Source organism: Periplaneta americana, chromosome 10 (assembly GCF_040183065.1).
Source record: "Periplaneta americana isolate PAMFEO1 chromosome 10, P.americana_PAMFEO1_priV1, whole genome shotgun sequence".
In the NCBI taxonomy this organism is placed as follows: domain Eukaryota; kingdom Metazoa; phylum Arthropoda; class Insecta; order Blattodea; family Blattidae; genus Periplaneta; species Periplaneta americana.
Window position 1 is genome coordinate 39,055,984 of NC_091126.1, and position 24,901 is coordinate 39,080,884.

At 36.6% G+C, this 24,901-nt stretch overlaps 1 protein-coding gene across 1 annotated transcript in view; it reads left to right on the plus strand.

The window, feature by feature from the left end:
• LOC138707602 (cell adhesion molecule Dscam2-like) overlaps positions 1–24,901 on the plus strand; it is a 1,410,362-nt gene that overhangs the window by 1,195,921 nt on the left and 189,540 nt on the right. Inside the window, exon 8 of the mRNA XM_069837241.1 lies at positions 17,602–17,746. Within this exon, the coding sequence (XP_069693342.1) occupies positions 17,602–17,746 (145 nt within the window). The remainder of the gene's footprint in view (positions 1–17,601; positions 17,747–24,901) is intronic.

Here is a 24,901-nt window from a genome sequence, read left to right on the forward strand (position 1 = left end):
GCTATCGAATCCAGAGATTGGCAATGCGTTTACGTCTGAACTCGACTAGAATGGAAACGCAGCCACCACTTCGGACTTCGGTCCTGATCAATAGCGAATAAAATTGGGTGTGTGAATCGTGCCTCAAATGAAAACTTTGAACGTTCGTTAACTTCCATCTTCGGGAATACAGACACCTTAATCCAATTATATGGTTGTTTATTGCAATAGCTACGAGTCAACTGGAAATGGTAAACTACTATAAACTGTTGTGAGTTATGTCCTTTATGCAAGGATGGTCGTAACCAGTGGCGGCTCCTGCATATTTCTTAAGAGGAGGAAAGAAATTAACAGCACGAAATGACACCTTCTTGAATGAAACATGCTACAAATTAGCCTACATGCATACATGTATGACCAGGTAGTGTTGGGGTTGGCCTTCCCTTCTGTATAGTAATAATCTGTTCTTGTAAACTGAGTTTCCTAAATTGTCCAAAATATATTATGATTTCACTTCCATTCATTGTTGAATAATTGCACAAATTAACAATTACAAGGAAATTCACAACCTCGTAGCATTTTTCGAGCACACTACAGCATCACACGTGTTGGAAGAGACTAGCTACTAACTCGTAACCGGAACCGTTTTACTGAAATGGAGATGGGAATGGGAAATAATCTGAGGAAAGCGAGAACACTGCACCCACCCACGTGGTCTGTGTTGCCACATATACATTTTACAAGTTCAGTATCACATACTTTTGAAGAATGTCAGTTCTTGTAAAGTCATACTATCATTATTGTTCAAAGCTGCCGGTGGCCGATTAATTTTTTATGATAAAAATGATGTAGTTTGGAGTACCTACTTTCAGTTTCAAATATATTTGTACAAAACTGACAACTTGGCTGTTGCCCTGTCTAGTAAACAATGAATAGAAGTGAATTTCAGGGGCCAACTACGTAAAACTACTTCCTCTTTGTTTTACATAAACCAGACTTTAACTTTAAAATATCCACGAAAGTTTCCAACCATGAATAGTAGCCTATATAAAGTGCAATGAATAATATTTTTGATTTATAATTTTAAAAAAAAGTTTACATGGTGTCTTTCATAGCGTTGCGTTAAAACTGTTTTTGTTGTGTCTCCTCCTAGATGTGTTATAGTCCCGTTGAATGCAACATCGTTAGGTGGCAGCGGTAGCGAGCTTGCTGCACGACCAGTCGGTTTCTATTTCCCGCCCATAACTGATTCAGAGGAGGATCTCCTCCCTCTCCGTTCATTTACTTGCTTTAAAACTCTGCTTCTTTCTCTAGCCCTAGTGCGCTGTTGTCTATGTGTGTTAACTGCAGTAGAGGAGGAATGGAGTGCCTTCCCTCTACACAGACAATCTCGCATCTTTCTCACAGTTTTCTACAGCACATGAGCGGGCGTCGTTTAAAACTCGATCAACCGAGTTTTTCTTATAGCTGAGAACTTAAAAATTATCGAATCTTCCTCGAATTTCAAGGCACATATTTTATTTGGTATTTACTTTCAAAAGAAGAAAATGTGAGGAGGACGTTCCTCCCTTCCCTCCCCCGAGGAACCGCCACTGGTCGTAACATCCCGTGTAGAAACAGTTCCTTCAAAGATTGACTATTAGTTTACAAAGGCAATACTTATTTACTTTATATGCAGGGCGCGTGCCTCTTTAAGGGCTAAAATGATATAGCACGAACAGTATTGTTGACACAAAAGTTTAGAATTCTCACAGTATTTATATTTTGATAATGAATTTAATGAGACCAAATTTATATCTGAGTATAATTATCCTTAAAGAATTAGTAATATACGTCAAAGTTTGATGTTGTTACAGGTTTTGTACATTTATCCCAGGTCTGGGCGCTAATAACTTGATTGAGTCGCTGCAGACTACCCCTTAAGGGGTATGATGGTAGAAATTATGGTAATTTTAAGTAAAAAATCGTATTTTCGTTTTATTGTAAAAAATGAATTAGCAATTTCTTATTTGTATAATGAGCAAGTAAAAGTAGCTGGTAAAATTCATATTCTGGGAATAATAAAGTTAATTAAGTAGTAAAATATCGCTGCAATCGAAAAGTATTGGGAATAAATTAGAATAAGGAACAAGAAAAAGTTTCCTTCCCAGGCAAGAACGAACCACGAAAGTCTTAGTTACCAGTCTATCGTGCTCTGGAATGAAGAAAGCTCTGAAATCAGCTACAAGGGTCGGTCCGGATTTTTTTTGCCACTACTGTACATATCGTACACTTATCAAAGCATTTTTTTCACCTGAAGACACAAACGGAGCCATTCATAAAAATGTTGTGTACTTTTTATTGTTTAACAGCAGTGAAAATAGTGCACCCGATACCCGTTCTAAATTACAGTAAGATCGAAAGCTGCCATCTTCGTCCGGAAATAAACTTGTGCTCTTCTATTTCGTAGTTTATCAAAAGCGCCAAAACGCATTTGAATATATTTCAAGAAGGGCCTATTTTTCATTTTATCCTGATTTTGTGTTCGTAATATGGAGGGGCATCTGTGTATGGAAAGTACGACCAACATTCTATTCGGAACACTACGCAAATGGCGCCTAAAAATACCGGATATTTCAAGAAAGGCCCATTACCATAATAGGCCTGTTATTGAACTATTTGATTTACTAATGGAATCTTTCTTGAATTCTAACGAATACCATACTTTGGCTGTAATGAAGTAGTTTCAATGGTTTATCATTATATAGAAGATAGCATATTACCTCAAACTGTAAAACGACTGCATGTTTTCACTGATGGTAGTAGGTTATTTTACGACGCTTTATCAACATCTAGGTTATTTAGCGTCTGAATGAGATGAAGGTGATAATCCTGGTGAAATGAGTCCGGGGTCCAACGCCGAAAGTTACCCAGTATTTGCTCGTATTGGGTTGAGGGAAAATCCTGGAAAAAACCTTAACCAGATAACTTGTCCCAACCGGGAATCGAACCCGGGCAACCTGTTTCGCGTGCAGACGCGCTAGCCGTTACTCCACAGGTGTGGACCTGAAGGTAGTCGAGGGAAAAATCAAAATATAACGATGTTAAGATTTTGGCAGTCACTTGTGATAAATGGGAGGTTCATTGAAGTTCTTCACCATTTCCCTGAAAGGGAATATTGTTAACCTGCCTTGTGATAGGCACTTTGGCGTCATTAAGAGAAAACAAAGGAAAATAAAAAGAGCTGAAACTTTTGAAGAGTGGAATAGTTTGATAGAAGAGTTTTCCTGTTGTAAGAGTGGTCAAGGGACATAGTAAAGAACGTCAGTGGAGCACTTACGTACTACTATAAACAAAAGTTCCAGTCTGAAGGTAAGAAGTTTATGATAAGTACAAACTTTTTGAGTTCACTGAAGACTACAAAACTACAATGAAGGCACATATGACTTTGAATGCATTCGTCACCATCATAAGATGGTAAAACCAAACATACAACTCATAAGTACGCCCACAGAATCTGTTTATGTATGTGACTTACCTGTGAAAGCTCTAAATCTGAGGGATGTTTTGAACCTTACGCAGTAGCTATTTATGTGTTCAAATAAACCATATTACTTACGACTTAAATCTGGCAGAGTACAAGCACTGACTCATAACAGTGGGTCTGACAGTGAATTTGATTAGGATTTATGATATTTATTGTTGAATTTCTGACATCAAAACTTCATAATCACACTATTAAAGTGATAGTGATAGATTTATTGATATTAGTTCACAAAAGTACAAACTTAATAATTAAAAAAAATATTATCTATATACAGAAGTAGTTACACATAATAAATATACAATTTCCTAAACAAATTAATTTATCGCAAATCTCGGTAATTAATTGTTCAAACTTGCACTTACGTCTAGTTTTAGTGCATGTTTAAACCAATCGTGATAACTATTAAAACTTTAATACTTATTTATCTGCTCCTTCTCACAATTTTCTACCATGAACATTTTTAAATTAATTTTTCTTCTTTTTTTTTACTTTAAACATCTAAATTTATTCTGTAATTTTCATATTTATGTTTAATTATAGGTTCACTTATGCCTATTAACTAATTCTTCCATGTCATCACACTGCATCCAGGTTAGCAGTTGTTGACATATAGCCAGCACACTGCAATAGCTGAATCGGTATTTCTCAGTGCGTACAGTAGGTCAGTCTAAATTCCTGCTACATGCTTTAGCAAGTTATTCGCTTATTTATACATCTTGCATCATAACATGTAAACATACTTGACATATTAATTACGTAAATCAATATCAATTACAGTTACAACATTCTTTTCCATGCTCACATTTTCGTTTAATACTATTCTACTTTTTATTAAATTTATTTTATATCTAATCTTATTGAAATTTAAAATGTTGAAATATACAAATTAATTTGATGTTGTCTTTATAAATAAAGAATTTTACTACTAAATACATCTTTCTTGTTCAGATTATTATTATTATTATTATTATTATTATTATTATTATTATTATTATTATTTTTTTTTTTTATTTTCTTCATAAATCACACTGTTAAAGTAGGTATTTTGTGTTAAGTTAGAGAAAGTAGATGTTTTTTCAGTATGAGATAGATCAACAACGGCCCTACTACAACTTTCAATTGTCTGTAGAAAAGAGAAAAGATAATTTCTAATAAAGTGCAATTTTTGTGAAAATATGTTTGTATATACTCTTTTCAGTACAAGTTTCACACATTAGGATTTCACTCCAGTTTGGAGAGAAAACAGTTTTTTTGTCTCACCTGGAAAAAAAAGTTTTTCTGAAGTTAGGCCCTTCTTGAAACACCCCATTCATTTCTTTCTGAATCATGCGCAAGAACAGCGACTGAGGTAAAACGATGTAATATTTTATTGAATACATTTTGTATCTCGTGATTCTATCAAGAGAACATAAATTTAGAAGAAGAAAAATATATCTTCATTAGTTTCATACCATTTTTCGCAAAATGTATTCATTTATTAAAAGCCTGTGTGTTGTCACATATGACCTGAAACAGTTTCGTGTAATTTTACCTTCCGGGGTTAATGTGTGCTATGCTAAATGTGTAATTGATAAGATATTTCGATCCGTTGGAAAATTTTCCACTCCACTCCACGGTTGAAATACCCGAAATTGTATACAGTCGCACCACAGAGAGCCTCAAAGCTCATAAGATTCACAGGATTTAATTACCTTTGTTATTGTGTCTCATTTTCAATTTATAAACTTAATTTTCTTTTCTTCCGCTTCTATAGTCTCCGTCACAATATTGTAATTAAGATCCTCGATTTTAATTTTCGATAGCGTTTGTACTTGTAGTAGTTTCTATGCAACGTGAATTCAGTCGCGGCTTTATCCGACACTAGACCGGCAATCCTCGCTTGCGAACACACCCGTGCTTTTCGCAGAATTAGAGTCCCATCTTTGTTGTTCCTCGGTACTTAATAGTACATTATGCAACGAGCCTATAATGATAGTAATTAAGAAGCGAGTATGGATGTTTATGACACGAGCGCAAGCGAATTTCATAATTTTCATACCACCTTATTAATAACCATTATAGGCGAGTTTCATACGACTTTTTATACTCGACCATATTTCTAACTTGAAATTATTCATTTTATTTGTATCTAACTGACCTTGAGCAATACCTCGTAAATTGTGAGATGTGCACAGACGCGAAAGTAATGATTTTTTCCGAGGAACAGATGTCCACATTGACCTTGACAGCCTATAAGAACCTACAGAGTAAACTAAATATTAACTTTGATATAACATTGAAATTAAATTAGACATTGAAAAACGAGATGACAAATTGAATTTATTTGAATATTATTTACAATTAACGCTAATTATTATAGTAACAGAACATAACCTTCTGCGACAGTATTGGATTTCCAGCCTCCGTGACTTTTCGCTAATTCTCTTTCGATTGCATATCCGAGAATAATCGATACTTGCGGTTTTATAACGGTACAAAGCTGAGTAGTCATTGGCTGAGATTTTATAACGATACAAAGCTGACTCGTCATTGGCTGAACACCTGTACGTTAATGAGTAGGTGTACTTTAATGACATGCATTAAAGGACTGCTACCAGGTGTATAATTACTACATATGGGCATGGTCGAGCATAAAATACCTTCTGCATGTCACGCTCGTAAAATATGCCGTCAAAACACATCCTATCAGTATCAGATCGATAAATATAGTAACTACTATTATTATCATCATTATTATTATTATTATTATTATTATTATTATTATTATTATTATTACATTTGTTTAATCATTCACTAACAATGCTCCTGATACACTACTTACATTATATTATGCTTTAGTGAGGTCTAAATTAGAATATGCATCTGTTGCGTAGGACTCTATTACTTCTACTGATTCAGCTAAACTAGAAACTATCCAAAGAAAATTCATTTCTCTTTGTGCGTTCAGATTGTACCCAATTCCTCTCCTTTAAATTATGAACTATCTAGTAAATATTTTAACTCTACCAGTCTGTATTCGAGACGTCAGGATATTGATTACACTTTCTTTAATAATGCTATTAATGATGTCATTGATTGTGATTCTTTTATACATAATACCTACCTTAGAATTCCCGTGAAAGGTTTTCGTGGTCAAAGAATTTTCTTTGCTAAATTATTTAAATCCCTTTCTCCAATAGCCAGATGTATTAAAAGTGCTAATTTGCAAGATCTGATTTGATTTTACTTATGCATGATATATCCTTACTTGTTATTTAATATCTTTTATTATTTGTTAGATATTGCCATTTATTTTGTTGCATTTGGTGAATGATTAATGTTGATTGATTGTATTTCATCTCATTGCCATTTTCTGTCATTCATTCTCATAATCATTTGTTTTGTTTTGTTTTTTATTATGTGCTAAACTGTAATTGGCTTTGTGCTGTTGTTTTGCTCATTAATATTCGAAATAAATAAATAAATAAATAAATAAATAAATAAATAAATAAATTATTGTTATTATGTATCAGATCGATAAATACAGTAACTACTACTATTACTACTACTACTACTACTACTACTACTACTACTACTACTACTACTACTACTACTATTATTATTATTATTATTATTATTAGTGTTATTATTATTAGGTCAGTTTCTGTCGGATGCTTTTCAATTCACTGCGGACTAAAGCAAGGAGATGCACTGTCACCTTTACGTTTTAACTTTCTCTAGAGCAGGGGTCGTCAGCACAGAGCACCCTGGGACTAGCGTCTCTTACCCGCGGAAAACGCAGTGCACCATGGTGCACTCGTAGCTGTTAGCGGGTATGCTCTCTATCTCTTCCTGCTGCACGACGGTTCACACAAGATGGCACCGCTTACCCTTTGCACATTTCAGCGAGTGCTGACGACCACTGCTCTAGAGTATGCCATTAGGAAAGTCCAGGATAACAGAGAGAGTTGAGAATTGAACGGGTTACATCAGCTGCTTGTATATGCGGAAATATGTTAGAAGAAAATCCACAAACTATTAGGGAAAACACGAAAATTTTACTTGAAGCAAGTAAAGAGATAGGTTTGAAAGTAAATCCTTTAAAGACAAAGTATATGATTACGTTTGGTGGCCAGAATATGGTACGAAATGAAAGTATAAAAATTGGAAATTTGTCCTTTGAATAGGTGGAAAATTTTAAATATCTTGCAGCGACAGTAACAAATATGGATGACACTCGGGAGGAAATTAAACGCAGAATAAACATGGGAAGCTTTTATTATTAAAGGAAAAAGATTCGCCCCGGCGCCGGGGATCGAACCCGGATCTTTGGTTCAACGTACCAAGTGCTCTAATCATTGAGCTACACCGAAGTTCAATCCGCATCACCTCTAGTGTTTTTCCCTTTGTGGCCTGACTCCATGCTCGACATATATGTTGACATATATTAAGTCAACTACCATTATTATCGTCGCGCTCTCATGGTTAACATGTCGGCATCATACAATAAAGTGCGGTGTGCTTTTAAACATAATTTTACCGATCGATTGTTGCTCTGTAGGTTTCACTCTATGCATCACGTTGTCACGTCTACTTTCCCGATAAGAATAAGCACTAGTTTGTTATATTGTTAAATGAATTATTATTATTATTATTATTATTATTATTATTATTATTATTATTATTATTATTATTATTATTTCATATACGAGTACATTGACATTCTTAACTCTTAATAATAACTCTTTAATTATAATTTTTAATCACATACCTTAATGTTCGTCCTCAGCACAAGACATTGCAACCTCGGTTTTAGTCCACGTGGATTAGACAAGTAGGTGTCATTTAATAATGGAAGCAACTTATTGGTTGCAATATTGAAATTGAGGCGAGTGATTGGAGCGGCGACATAAGAAATTGAAAACAATAATACAATTAAATTTCAAAGACTTGCCGAATGTTATGCACGAGGCCGCTCAAAGACCTGCCGAATGTTAACCATGAGAGCGCGGCGATAATACACATGGAGCTCACACAACTGAGTGACTTGGTGGCCGGGATTCCACAGTAATATGCAGTGCTGGGCGAAGAATCTACGTAAAGATTAATAATCATTGTTACCATAAGAGATGTGTTCTTTGGTACCAAACTTTAATCTTTATGAGAAGCTTTTATCATCCAGTCTGGTCTCAACAAAGCTGAAAGTTAGAATTTTAAAAAACAGTTATATTACCGGTTGTCCTGTATGGTTGTGAAACTTGGACTCTCACCTTGAAAGAGGAACAGAGGTTAAGAGTGTTTGAGAATAAGTTGCTTAGGAAAATATTTGAGACTAAGAGGGATGAAGTTGCAGGAGAATGGAGAAAGTTATAGTGAGGATCACGTAAGTGTAGTTCCTAAAAGTCTAATTTGGCCGTCTCTTCAGTGTTGCCAACTAATACCAGATATCACCAAAGAGGGTAAAATCACAATGCTACGTACTGAAATAATAATAATAATAATAATAATAATAATAATAATAATAATAATAATACAGTATTAACAATAACAATGTCATGCTAATTTACCACATCTCACCTTTATGTTGCGAGGCGTCTTCTAAATGGTTCGATAATCAATGATATAGTATATTTTCCTCCTGGACTTCTCGCATATTATGTGGTAGTTAGGATTAGTATGATCTAATATTAAAATATATTTTATCTGACAACATGAAATACATTGCTTTGACTAAACAGTTTACGATTCATGAGACCTAACCTAAAAATAGATTTAATTGCTTGCATTTTCATCAGTTTCCTTTACTGCAAACTGGAATTGTTGCTGCCAACATAACGGTTAGAAAATAACTACCAGTTGTAGTATATGTCAGCACCCGAAATTAGGAACGAAGTTGGTAAGAGAAAATTCAACCTGAGAGCTAGAAAATCACCATAATCTACTAGCATATGCAGTAATAGGGGGAGAATGGTTAGGTTACACACTTAGGGTGTTAAGTAAGGTGGTTCGGACTATACACAACGCAGAACTGCACGCATTGTATTCTTCACCTGACATAATTAGGAACATTAAATCCAGACGTTTGAGATGGGCAGGGCATGTAGCACGTATGGGCGAATCCGGAAATGCATGTAGAGCGTTAGTTGGGAGACCGGAGGTAAATAGACCTTCAGGGAGGCCGAGACGTAGATGGGAGGATAATATTAAAATACATTTGGGGGAGTGGCGTGGGTCGTGTAAATGCACCTAAAAGGGAGAGATTAAACTAAGAAAAAGAAGAAGAATACATTATTGTAATAGAAGTCTAAACACGAATGGAATTAATTAAAATGTGAAATGGTATTTCTATCAATTGCCCAAGTGCATGTATTACGCCAAGTGGGTTATATTTATTTATTTGCACTTGCCTGATTATAGTATTGAAAACCACAACGCAACAAATAAATTAACTATTACGTATTAATATTAATACTGACATTAATTAATTATTACTATGATCAAATTTCACTGGCTTCCAGTATCTGGCTCAGAAATCTAGAACAATTTGAATTTTCAGAATTTGCACTACCGACAACTGCTGTCACTGCTGCCAACATAACAATTAGAAAGTCACTACCAGTTGTAGCCTATTATTTGTCGGTACTGAAATTCGAAACGAAGTTGGCAAAAGAAAATTCAACCTGAAAACTAGAAAATCACTATAATCCACTAGCATAATATGTAGTAATGGTGGAAAAATGGTTAGAGTTCACCCTTAGGGTATTAAGTAAGCTGATCCGCACTATACAAAAATGCTAGACTTTTAGGTAAGGTTGCAAATTTCTGCGCTTCTTAAGTGTACTGATTCATTCCCGGAATTATACAATCGATTTACCCCTTCAATGTATCGAGATCGGATCATGTGTCTCCTCGTTCTCCTACGTCGAACATTCTCTGAAAGTAAGGTAACCTGAACTCACCTACTGGTCCTTTGATTCTAGCAGTGGCGGCTCTTGCATATTTCGTAATAGGAGGAAAGACGTTAACAATACAAAATGACACATTCTTGAATGAAACATGCTATAAATTAGCCTACACCTAACCGGAACCGTTTTACGGAAGTGGGAATGGGAAATAATCTGTTAAGAAAACATGAACACTGTATCCACCCACGTGGTCTGTATTGTTACATATACATTTTACAAGTTACGTATAACATGCTTTTGAAGAATGTCAGTTCACATAAAGTTATGCTACCATTATTGTTAACATATAGTTTGAGCATTTAGGTTGCTATTCATAGACATTTCGCTAGCCCGCGCTACGAGCGTGCTAAACTAGCCCAGGCTATCGACTGATTACTTGTACAGGATTCATATCATATCATATCGCTAACATTGGTTTATGAATACGGAAAACGTTAGTTCGCTGATCATCCACCAAAAGGCCGCGCTAAGAATGTCTATGAATATGGCCCTAAAGGTTTAAGTGAGCTGTCGGTGACCGATTAATTTTTTATGTTACAAAATTTCAAATATATCTGTACAGTAGTGGCAAAAAAAGCCGGACCGACCCTGTTAGCTGATTTCAGAGCCTTGTTCACTCCAGAGCGTGATAGGCTGGTAACTAAGACTTTCGTGGTTCGAATCCTGCCTGAGAAGGAAACATTTTTTTTGTTCCTTATTCAAATTTATTCCCATTATTTTTCGATTGCAGCGATATTTTACCAGAACATGAATTTTACCAGCTTATTTTCTAATGGGGGTTACAAAGGGTAGTGAAGTTCATTCCATCTATCACCTCTCCTACCTAATTCCCAACCTCACCTTCACGTGGTGCAACCTGTTCCTAAACAGACGAGGCTCTGGGGACCGAGTCACAGCGGTATAACTGTTCCAACACATGTGGAGGAAATGCCATAAAATGCCTGTCCAGAAGGTTATTAAGGTAGCAGCCCTACCACTGGACTACTGTGAGACAGGCTTGTAACCTATCCACAGGAACTCTATATTACATTCAAGTCTCATAATATTAACGGCCGGAATGCAGAATCTGTTGACGGCTATGGCGTGAATAGGACTATGAGTGGATCCTATAGTTAATTTTGTTCAACAATATCGACTTCAGTAGAAAAAAACATGTCGAAAGGATGGATCGCACACGATGGCCTAAACAGATTCTTACTTATGTACCAAGAGGAAAGAGGAAATTGGGAAGACCACGCAAGCGCTGGCATGAGACCGTAACAGATCCTGCAGGGTCTAATACGTGAGGGATATGATGATTTTCTAATGGCTTTCGAAATGGGCTATGTCAGCAGTCGAAACTACAACAATTTCAGTAGACTATTAGCTGTCTTGTGCATGCGGGCTTGGCATGCGCAGTGTCTCATTTCGGGGAATTTGATTATTCCGTCTGTCCGGTTTTGTTGCCACTACTGTGCAAAATTAACAACTAGGCTGTCTACCTGTCTAGTAGACAATGAATGGAAGTTAATTTCAGGAGTCAAAAAGATCTGCGATCCTAACGTAGAACTACTTCTTCGTTTTACATAAACCCGACTTTAACTTTCAAATATTCTCGAAAATTTCAAACCATGAATAGTAGCCTATATAAAGTGCAATGAATAATATTTGATTTATAATTTTAGAAAAGTTTATATGGTGTCTTTCATAGCTATGCGTTAAAACTGGTTTTAATGTGCCTCCTCCTACGTGTTATAGTCTGATTGAATGCAACATGGCTGGATGGCAGCGGTAGTGAACTTGCTGCACGACCAGTCGGTTTCTATCTGCTACACTATTTCCCGCCCATGCGCAGAATCAGAGGAGGCTCTCCTCCCTATTCTTTCATTTACTTGTTTTAGAACTCTGCTTCTTTCTCTGGCCCCTAGTGCGCTGTTGTCTATGGATGTTAACTACAGTAAAGAAGGAAAAGATTGACTTTCCTCCACACAAACAATCTCGCATTCTTCTCACAGTTTGCGCGCAGCACATGAGCGCGCGTCGTTTAAAACTATCAACCAAGGTTTTCTTATAGCTGTGAACTTAAAAATTCTCGAATCTTCCTCGAATTTAAAGGCATATATTTTATTTGGTATTTACTTTCAAAAGAAGAAAAATTTGAGGAACCGCCACTGGATTCTAGTGTTATTAAGGCAGTACTCCAGAGGCAAAAGTAATGACAAGTGTGAGGAATGTGGAGCAGATTGTGTCCTTGGTCCTCATTGTCCTTGCAATGAATATTTTGATTCATATGGTAGATACGTGAATTTAAACTACGTAGTAATTTTTCTCCCTCGACAGTAAAGTAGCCTACCTCAGTGAATATATTCAAAGCGTTTTCAAATGGGGGAGAGGGAAGTCGAATTTAGAACATAATTCGATAATAACCATAAAAGGGGAATCCTGTCACTAAACAAAATTCTCTATTGTTTCTTCATACGGAACAGCGAATATCGGATTGAGACGAGTGGTGAACAAGCTTTGAGCTCACAAGTCAGATAGAAACTTTCTCTGAGACCCAAATTCCCCCTGCAGGGACACGAAATCACGTACCTCACTTTGTCCTCCCATTTCCCCTCAATTCACTTCTTCTAATGAACTTGACTATAGATGAGCTAGCTGGTAATGGCAACTAGAGTTGGGCCGATTCGTGAACGAATCGTTCATTCGAACAACTAATAATAAAGAATCGTAAGAATCGATTCGTGGTATCAACGAATTGTCGTTCAAAAGATCGTAACGAATCGGCATGGTATCGTAACCAACGATTCTATTTACTTGTTTGATGTGACCTGTCAGCGGTCGTTTCCGAACCGTGGCGAATGCTCCCAAGCGAAAGTGGAATCAAAAAACTGCACTTGTTAAGTGTGAAAATTAATGAACACGAACCTGAAATTTGCATAGTTAAATAGAGATGTAATACAAAAAATGTACTTGACAATAAGGTTCAGTTGATAAATTATAATAAAGAAACACTATCTTGGATAATTTTGTAGACTAATGGAAGTCATGAAGAATGGTTCCAACCAATGAGAAAGAGACAATCCAATGTCTCGCCTCTCATGCCATCTATGCTATAGATTTTGTTCTACCCGTGGTTTGCAAAGGAAAGTGGCCTGTGAGTCGTTCGTTGACGATTCAAAAGAATAGGAATCGCAGACTGCGAGGAATCGTGAACGAATCGTTAGAATCGATTCGTAATGTATGATTGAATCGCTGGAATAGACTTCTGAAAAAGAAACGTGTTGTCCAACTCTAGTAGCAACTGTAGCGTCATCGGTATTTTGCATCCCCACTTCTCCTTCACGAGCTCCTAAACCAATCAAAGCAATTCCCCACTCTTACTCTCCCCATGCGATTAGAAGCAACGAGTTCTTTTTCACGTTCTAGGCGTGGTTGCGTGTTACCATTTCAGTGCGCACTGCAAAATGCTCTCGTCACAGAGATTTTTTTAACGGTTATATATACAGGGTGTTAAAAAGTATCCAATATTTTAGGAAGTGATATGCATCAAAACAAGAAAATAAAGTCTAATAAACGTGGGTCCTACAGCACATACTTTCTGAGATCTGAACACTTGTTCATAGGAAGTGCTCAATGTGACGTCCATTCATGGCAATGCATTTTTCTGCCCTACAATACAGCAGACTACCAGATAATCAGACCGTAGTTGACATCCCTGGCATGGAATAATGATACGTCGAAAGGAATAACTGAACAAAAAGTCTGGTTGCGGATATGAGCGGGGTTCAGCAGAGATGGTGTTGTGAATTTTCGTAATAATCATGGGTAGGCTGATGAAAATTCCTTGCAGTTGAAGAAACAAGGCATCAGCACCGATTCTCATCAACTTATGGATAGATATTCTTGGTGATAGATTAATAGGGCCATACGTGCTACCACAGAGATTAACTGGGGATCGTTATCAGGACTTTCTTATTAACGTATTAAAACAAATTTCAAAGAGAGCGTGATTCCTTACGCCGAGGGGCAGAGAAATGCATTGCCATGAATGGACGTCACATTGAGCACCTTCTATGAACAAGTGTTCGAATCTCAGAACGTATATGTTGTAGGACCCATGTTTATTAGACATTATTTTCTTTTATTGATGCATACTAGTACCTCCTAAAATATTGGATACTTTTTGAACACCCTGTAGTGGCTATCAATCGTGGCAATCGGGTTCGATCTCCATCAGAGTCAGGATGAAATTTATGGTGGACAAAACGGGTGCTGAATGGTTTTTGTCGGGGTTCTCTTGTTTCCACTCACCATCATCATCACCATCATCATCATCATTATCAATATCATTCCATATTCCACTATCAATAGGCTGCCTTTCTCGCTATCATAACTTAAATACTCGGTCATAACACGATAACACGCTAGAAATTTCATTTCACACATCATCTCTTTATTCCTCATTTTTCACTGCTGTTACTTTTCGTCACTGGAATTCTCTGCCGCCTGAAGTCAAGGGTTGCCGAACTTTGATTTCTTTTAAATATAAATTAGAAGAATATCTTATGATGAGTTGCCAGACATAATCCGTTGCAAATATTCAATGCAATGTATTCCACTCTCTTTATTTTTTTATTTTTTGTTCCTAATTTTTATTGTGTGCACTTAATTCAATCGTCTTTTTAATGTTATTATGTAAATAGTATTGTCTTCTAATTTAATGCTCATGCGATTACCGCAGCGTTCATTTTTATCTATTCTTTATTCAAATCTCTGTTCATGACATTATTAGGTAAATTGTGTTCATTTAACATCTAATACCAATATGTATTCATTATATTTACTCATTATTATTATTGTGTACATTTTATTCAGTTGTCGGTTTCTGGTTTCATTATTTCATTTCTACTTGCTTGAAATTTAATACCAATATGTATTCCAATGTATTTATTATTGTTTTGTCGATTACATTTTATTGAATTATCGGCTTCTGATTCCATGTATTTAATTCTAATAACATCAATATATATTCCACTGTGTTTATTTTTATTTTGTTAGGTAAATTTTTATTTAACTGCCTCGTTTGATATCATTATGTAAATTGTATCAGTATGTAATTACTTAAATCCGATTCAGTGTATGTTGAACTATGTAAGCAAGTTTTAATCCTGGTTGAGTATAAGAGAAGGCCCTACGGCCTTAACTCTGCCAGGTTAAATAAAGCCATTATTATTATCATTATTATTATTATTATTATTATTATTATTATTATTATTATTATTATTATTATTAATATTAATCTGCGTCCATCACCCTTCGCTCTGCCTGGTCCCGAGCCACGCCTCCTGGTTAAATAAGAAATTGCTGTAAAGTTGTAAAGTTCGTCACTTATGTAGAATTTTGTTTTCACGTTGATGTACACACGTACTTTAAAGTTGACTGTGAGAAACTTATTTTTCTGAAATGTTCGTCATGCAAATTCCACTGTGTTTTGAGCATTTTTACATTGATTTCCAGTGATCAGTACAGTAAGTAATTTTAGGTATGCTTACATTTCCTTATCATTTCTTCATATAATATCCTATAGTTAATTTCATTAATGTTACGTATCAGGTATGTCATTTCCATAACTTATATTATTTAAGGAGATTTTGACATTACGGTATGCAGTTAGACGAGATTTAATGTCTGCTATGTCTAACACTTAGCACTGTTTGCATTAGCTATTATAGCTCTGGATTGAAGAATTTGAGAATAGTCATATCTCGAAAACTAGGCTTCTCCGGATGTAGAAATTTATAGTCAGGTTTTTATTTCAAATGTAATGTATGGGGGAACAATCGTTGTGAAAATCCATGATCACTTGCTGAGCCTTCCTTGTGAGTAGTACCATTCAAAAGTAACAAAAAATTTATAACATTTTGCTTTATTTCGTTTGTCATAACAATTTTTCTCAATCTTTAAAACGATTATTTATAAATAAGATTTTGTTTTTTTGCTTCTCCTGGAAAGCATTCTAGTTTAAACTAATGCAGCATTTACGTTGTTGTTCCTCCGGAACATGGATATGCATATAAAAATGGTTATATCAACGTCCAAAACTGCTTGGTTTCTGAGTAGGACTCTGTAGCGTGATTGTATAATGCAATCCAGCACTTTTTTTTTTCTGAAATTATTATGATGCACTCTGTTTACATTTCCTCAGATGAAATGTTCAAAATGTCTAAATCCTGCTTGAATACAGACCATAGCTCGTCGTCTCATCCAGATCTGAATATACTTGGCCTCCACGGTCACCAGATCTCAACACATTGCACTTCTTTCTGTAGGGGCATTTAAGGCCAATTCACAATGAAAATTAAACATAACCCTAACATAAACACAGAAGTTTGCGCCCAGGCTACCAAAGGGGATCATTCACAATGATTCACATAAGCATTGACATAAACATTACCGTGAGACGTTAACATGAAAGTTTGCAAACTCCAAACTTTCATGCTTACGCTTACGTGATTTGCAAACAGAACACAATCGTGGAGAGCTGAAGTATACGACAGAATATGAGGAAATGGCGTCGTTATGTTTCCATGGTTACCAAGTATGTTTGTGGTTATGTTTATGTTCCCATCGTGAATGATGGTATGACTTCATGATTTTACCGTAACGTTTATATTCTTAAGTTAACGCTTACGTTATGTTTAATTTTCATTGTGAATGAGCCTTTGAAGTCGTTGGCGGATTCTGAAAGGCTATCAGACAGTAATAATTATGCCAGGAATTTGGGAGTACCGGTATGTTCGGATCTCGATGATATAATCTGCGTCCTGTATTCAGGCAGGAGGTGGACACTTTGAACAGTTTATCTAAGAAAATGTAAACAGACTGCATAATAATAATTCCAGCAAACAAATGTACTTGAGTGCCTACTCAGAAACCAAGCATTTCCGGACCCATGTTCATATAAACATGTTTCTTCTATGTATATGAGGAATCCATACCTGAAGTTTTGCCCACAACCTTTGCCACACCCTGTATAGGAGTTAGTGCAGCTCATTCTTTGGTAGTTCCGTCCCGCACGTCAGTCGAGTCAGAAACCTAGGGACTCTAGTCGTGCGTCTCCATCTTGTGATTACAGGCGCTCTATAAGATTGAATTGTGTGACTGTTACAGCCTCCCGCCCGCAGCTTCTGTACCGCTTCATCGAGCAGACGCTGCAGCCTGGCCCCGACGTTTCGCTCAAGTGCATCGCCACAGGACAGCCAACACCACAGATCTACTGGAAACTGGATGGTTTCCCGCTGCCGCAGAATGACAGGTAAACAATCCACCAAACTGTTTGTTAGTGCAAACGTAATACATTCAGTACTCAGAATAACATTGATTTTATGGAGTTCTTCATCACAAGGGTTGTTTCACGACAAATGTTCCCCACAGACCCTGTAATCAAGATATCAGCTTGGAAAATGACGAAGTTTGTAAAACTAAAGCTTTGAAATCTAATCTAAATCTATCGATAGAGACGAAATTTAGCGTGTATACGCTATATTTCCAAAAGATGTGAAATGTACATTAGGGAGAATGGCCAACATTTCAACACTTATTATGAGGTAAGCCAGTCAAGACTCTCCGATACAAGGTTTAGGAACTATGAGACGTCGAATAAAAAACAAGTTTAATGACATTTTTCTAGAACCATGAAATGAATTATTCATTCGTTTCTTTAAGTACCCTGCAGACAAGTTACAGAAGTAGAATAACTCTTCTCGGGTTCTCAGCTAGGTGAGTTGGAGATTTGCTTCCAAGCTTTCGACGGCTAGCTCTGCCTTCATTCTTCAGGGAATGACAGGTAACTTCATTCCCTGAAGAAGATGGTAGAGCTAGCCGTCGAAAGCTTGGAAGCAAATTTCCAACTCACCTGGCTGAGAACCCGAGAAGAGTTATTCTACATCAAACGCCGGGAAAGCCTCAAGTCATACAAGTTACAGAAGGTGTGCAAAGTGTCTGCTCTGAATCAGATTACATTCATTACACCGTTGTAGCAGTGATTGTCGGACTCTGTCGAACATTTTAGATCTGCCACAAGCAAAGCCAGCAAAATTACAGTGGGCAGAAATTGTTTACCATCTGCTGGGACCTGTCATTTTGCCGCACCGTTGGAATGGAGCAACTTCTTTGAGATCCTTCGGAACACACTTCCGCTGCTCATGGATTACGTACCATTCGTGATGCGCAAAGACATGTGGGTCTAGCATGATTGCACCACGCCGCACTTCAGCCTGGTTGTAAGAGCACATCTAAACAGCACCTAAGAGGAGCAATGGATAATGAAAACGGAATCTGTTGCATGGCCAGCGTGGTCACAGGATTCAACGCCACTAGATTTTTCTTTGGAGGCATGTGAATAGTGTCGTGTTTGGTACCGTAGTTGACACCAGAAGGGAATTGAATGTACAAATTATTTGTAGCTTTTGATGAAATGGACAGACTTGAAATGTTGAGCAGAATCCGACAGTCATTGCTACCACGGATACTGAATGTAATAAAGTTAAATGTGGACACTTTCAACACCTTCTGTAACCTATCCGCAAGGGTACTAAGGTGCGTTGCAAAGTGATAGGGACAACTGATGAAACTCGTTATGTGTAGAGAAAAACTGAAATCAAATAATAAATTGTAACTTAAGTACATCAAATTATATTACCTGTATCGTGGGGCTAGTTAGAAACGAAGCATTCATTGCACACAGGTCGGAAGACAGAAAATAGTTCTGTTGCAAAATGATAAGATCAAACTGAATACTTCGTAACCTTCGTACTCAGACGCTTCTCAGTAGCTGCGGAGTGAGCAGCTTTGTGTTTGTTTTGTTTGTGAAGAGTGCACGAATAAGTAAATTAATAAGTACTATGCGTCGAAAGGCAGGATTGTCCAGATTCGAACAAGGTCATGTTAAAACATACAAAGAAGGATGTTCGTCTTGCGAAATAGCAGGAAAGCTTGGCAGATCACCATGCGTGATAAATAACTTCCTGAAGCTAGGAAATAATTATGAAACGAAAAAGTCGCCTGGAATACCTCACAAACCTACTATGCATCGACAAAAGAGGCACGTGATCAGAAAGCTCAATGCTGGTGGATCATCACTGGGACAACTTGCTCGTGCTTCCACTGTCAATGTTCACAGATCAACGTTGTCCAGACTAGTCAGACAAACATGTTGAAATACAAGAAACAGTAGACGCAACCCCTTCTGACGGTCCATCATAAACAGAGACGTGTTAACTGGACTAAGGACCACCACACTCTAGTATATACAGTCACGAAACTTGAGTTGTTGATGTTACCAGCATGGATGAATATATAATAGGATGCGATACTTACTGAATTTCCCGTAACACATACTAGAGGCGCTGTTGTAGAAACTGATCTTGCTGCCACCCGTTGGGCGGAGGGGCGTTATTACATCTAGCAGCGCACAAAGAAGCGAAAAGAGTAACTAATTACTCCATGCATTTAGCAGCGCACCTGGTGACGAAAATATAAACTGTGCAGAAAGTATTCTCGCCGACCCTCATCGATATTCAAAACTAACACAATTTAAAATAAAAATTTACATTTTTATTCCTCTCAGCATCTTTTACTGAAAATTCTTACCGGAGCCAACAGGAAAATAAAAGAGACGATCTATTTTACACGATCTATTTTACAGTATCCAATTAAAATATAACCAGACAGAGACAAAAAATAAAGCAAAAGGTTGGATAATTGGGATTGTATACTTTGGGTATTTATTGTACAGCGCAATGGCAAAGTCTGCAAGAACTACTTAGATAGTTCAATTTATTATATTACTATTACTTTACAATACATTCAACAACACTATTTTACAACGTCCATAAACATCACTGTTTAACATACACTGCTTATACACACACGTAGTATCACTTTATGTTCACTTATTAGCAAGTTTCTGTCTACCATCTTGTCTCCTTGAGCAATATCTCGAACGGATAAATAGAGAACTCTGGATAATGTATCCAACACGTAGTTCTAATGTTCACCACCGACGACGTTGGGCGCTGATCATCTTATTTGAGCCACCTGCCGCCAGATGGTGCTGACCACAGTTTCGCATCCTTTTATATATTTATCCATGGTACTAGGAATAATAGACTGTGCCGGTACTATTTCGCATTGCCTGTGATGAAGCGATAGTAGCGATGCTAGTGGTTAGCAACTATCTATGGATGCATGTTCCCTACGTATTGAGCTTCGTGACTGTATATACTGGACTGTGGGACCACTTCATCTGGAAGGAAGATTGGAAGCGTGTATATTCAGCGATGAAAAGAAATTCATCTTGGACGTTCCTGATGACTGGGCAGTCTACTGACATGAGCTCAGAAAAGACGAAGCGTTTTCAAAGAGGCAGTAAAGAGGAAAGACTCTGACGGTCTGGGGTGGATTCGGGTACGAAGGGAAAACACATCTTGCTTTCCCTGCAAGTCATATGAAAGCAATACACTATCAGACAGTACTTGAAGAGCACTTTTTAATAGTTTCAGAAAGGATAGGAACAGAAAATTGGATATTTCATCAAGACAATGCAAACGTCCACACTGTCGGATCCACAAGAGATTGGTTTCGCCGCAAAGCTGTGAATGTTAAGGAATGGCCTTCCAATTCCCCGGACTTAAACCCTTTGGAGAACGTATAGGGAATCCTATGCAGGTCTGTTCATCTCGATGGATAGCAATGTGCCAGTGTGTAGGAATTAAAGACGTCTGTTATATCTCCATGGAATGAACTTGAACTCTCTGTATTACAGAAGTTTGGAAAGAGCATGACGGATCATGTTTTTCAGGTAGTTGTGAAAAAGGATTCTTTGTAGAATATTAATGACAATTGGGGTTATCATTTTGCAACAGGACTGTTTTTTTTTTATTCAGCAGGTCTGATAGAAATGCATTTGTTCGTAATTGATCATGCGATAAAAGTTATATGATTTGTTGTTTTTCAACAGTAATCTCACTAGAGGTTTTGATTTATCTAGAGAAAATCAAAACTCGAGTGTGATTTAATTGACTATTACACGATTAGAAGAAAGTATATAAAGATTAGAAGTAACAAAGTACTCCAATACAATAAAATATTAATTGGCTTACGAAAATACAACTGTCTTAAAATGTACTATTGTACCACCTCAACATTACGCTAGATGTCAGTAGTGTTTTATGATTATGTTTTCTTCTTACCGATATCAGTTGTGCCAACTATGGAATCATCATTGAACTCTGTGGACTGTTACTAGTCAAGAAGCCTTTGTTGATTCAGTTTCGTTTTCATTAAAACATTTGCATTTCACTTCAATCATCCGGATCCCAGTAATCAACGTCACTTGACAGATAATTTTCAATAAATCTTAGTATTAAACAATCTCTGATACGTGACTATTCATAATATCATATAGCAGAAGCTATAACAAACGTAACCTAAATAATATAAACAAGTGTTAGAAAAGTTTTAATTAGGGATGATGAAATAAACAAGAAACGTTTTAATTAACGATGATGAAATAAAAAATAAACATGAATAATTTTAAAAGAAACAATTATTGAAAGTACAATTTTCAAATTTGAATGTTTTAGTGGTTGGTGGTTCAGTTGATGTTATACTGGACGTGTGCGTAAAAGAAGTGAACTCGTTGATGTACATGGTGTATCCCTTAACTTATTCAGGGTTTCCGAATGGTGCTCTTCACATATGAACAGTGATCTTTATTAATTCTTGTTCTTGAATGCCAATGCGAGTCATATTTGAAAGTGCTGTTCATCGACTGGAGTAGTTTGTAATTTTCTGTTTTTTTTTTTACGTCCAGACCAGTGCAGTTTGAAATGTTGGCAAACAAAGAAACAAATGCTAGGGTAGTGATAAAAATAAACAATTGCTAGGGACGCGATAAAATTAAACAAATGCTATGGACGCGATAAAATTGTGCGATAAGCAGCCATGATTGGTTGAAAGACATCCTTTCGTACCGTTTTATTGGTCGAAAGTAGTGTGACGTAGTAAAAGTGTAATAGTCAGTTAAAATACATTTTATTTCAGTTTTTCTCTATACATGACTAGTTTCACCAGTTAGTTTTATTTTGCAACGCACCTTAGAAGAAATAAATAAACAATTCATTTCATATTTGTAAATGTCACTAAAATCTCACTTCATTCCGTGTCGCGTAGCGCCTAAACAACCCATCAGAGAACATGGTTGTTTCACGAAAGTTGATTCTCAATGTGAGGTCTATCGCTCCTCAAAGTTTTCCGTAGATAACTTGATACCCTGAATTTGAATTTCCAACGAAGCCTCACCGGTCCTGTGAAGAAGGCAAAAGGAATGCATCAACTGTTACTCACTTCAAAGTTACTTGAAACAACGCTCCTATTCGGCAACTTCCAAACTGATAACGTCTATAGCACAAGCTTCATAAAAACATTAACGAATCACAATACCTTTATTAACCCCTGCGGTAGCTGAATGGTCAGACCTTTAGCCTATCAACACCTCTCATCACTTCCACTACATCCCCACTTCCAGCTTCCCCTGCGATGTTCTCCTCCGGCCAGGGATGGTTAGGCGAGTCCCACACTGTATTTGACCTCTTGAAATCCATAGGTTTCGAATGTCGTGGCAAGCTGGATAGCTACTCAATGGTTAAGGACGACCAACAAGTATGTAACGTTATCGGATATAATCCGGCTTCCATTTCAGTATCAGTATCAGTTTTCTCTGAGAGAGGAATGTGACAATCGCGGCAAATCCAGGGATTTATATGGTTACTTGCTGTCAACGAAGTTTAGTACTAGTATCACCATGAAGTAAGTCTCGAAGGAATGTGGCACGATGCAAAAATTTTCCGTGTTAAGGATTGTGAGTGAATAAACAAATTGTAAAATGTAACAAGAAGTAGTGAAGCACACTTGGCTTAAGAATCGATAATGTGTTAAATTGGAAAAATCATATTAAAGAAATTACCCCCAAACTAAATTCAGCACGTTTTGCTATTAGATCTATGCAAAAGATAGTAAATATCAATACCTCAAAAACAATATACTTTGCATACTTTCACTCGGTAATGAGTTTTGGAATTATATTCTGGGGAAATTCCATAGTTAGTAACAGTATATTCCTATTACGAAAAAAAAGAGTAATTAGAATAATAGTAGGTGCCAAATCTAGGGAATCTTGTAGGACTATTTAAAAAAAACTACAAATAATGCACATGTCTTGTCAGTATATCTTTTCATTAATAATCTTCCTCTTATGTAATCGTGAAAACTTTGTAACTAATTCAATAGTTCATACCATAAATACACGTCAAAAATGACTTTCATACTCCATCGGCAAGTCTATCATGCTATCAAAAAGGAGTGCGTTATATGGCAGTAAACATTTTTATAGCCTCCCTATGGATGTAAAAAATGAAACTCAAAACGTAAGATTATTTAGGGCCAAATAAAAGAAGTACCTAATTTCTCACGCCTTCTATTCTGTAGGTAAATTCATGACATTCAATAATGTTTCATGAAATTGATACTAAAACTTTGTGTTGTACTAGTAGACTATATTGTAAATCTCTTCTGTAAATATTTCATCTAGACTGTGACTATAAATTAAGACTTTATAATAGTATTAATTTTTTTACTTGTTCCATATTCTAGCTGTGAAACAATGTACGAATACCATGGCATGTTAATAAATATAATACAATACACCAAGAAAATTTGCCCACTACAAATTTCATTTATACTCCGCAAGATTTTGGTCCAATTTAAAAAGTATGTACAGTAACTTCTCTCTCATCAGGACAGTAGGGTAGGTAATTATTATTGGCTACTCACAGTATAGTATGTGTCTTCTTCCTCCTCGCCATGTACTTTTTCCCTCCCCCTATTTGCAACCCCGTCGTGCTTTCAGTAAATCACTGGTTGTGTGTGGAAGAAGTTCACTTTGCTTTCTAAGACATTTACTGATAAACGCTCGAAGTTTAGTTATTTTTTAAAAGACAAATTTTGAAGCGGCTGGATGAAGGGGACACTATTTCTGGTATCCCGGGAAGTACAATTTATGACTGGAAGCGTAATCGGGCTGCATTGGAAGAATATTGTGCATCCACGAGCTCTAATGACAAGCGCCGTGCATTGAAGCAGCCTAGTGTTTTCAAATACGATAAGGAACTGTTTCTATTTTTTCAAGAACAAAGAAGGAAAGGTACTCCAATATCTGGTCTGATTCTGAAAGAGAAAGCGCTTGATATGCTTAAGAAACATGGAGGCGATAATTTCTCTGCTAGTGATGGGTGGTTGTCAATATGGAGGGAAAAGTGGTGTTCGTCCGCTTGCAATTTGTGGAGAGAGGATGTCAGCTGATACCGTTTCTGCTGAAGAATATAAAACTACATTCCGAGTTTTGGTGAGT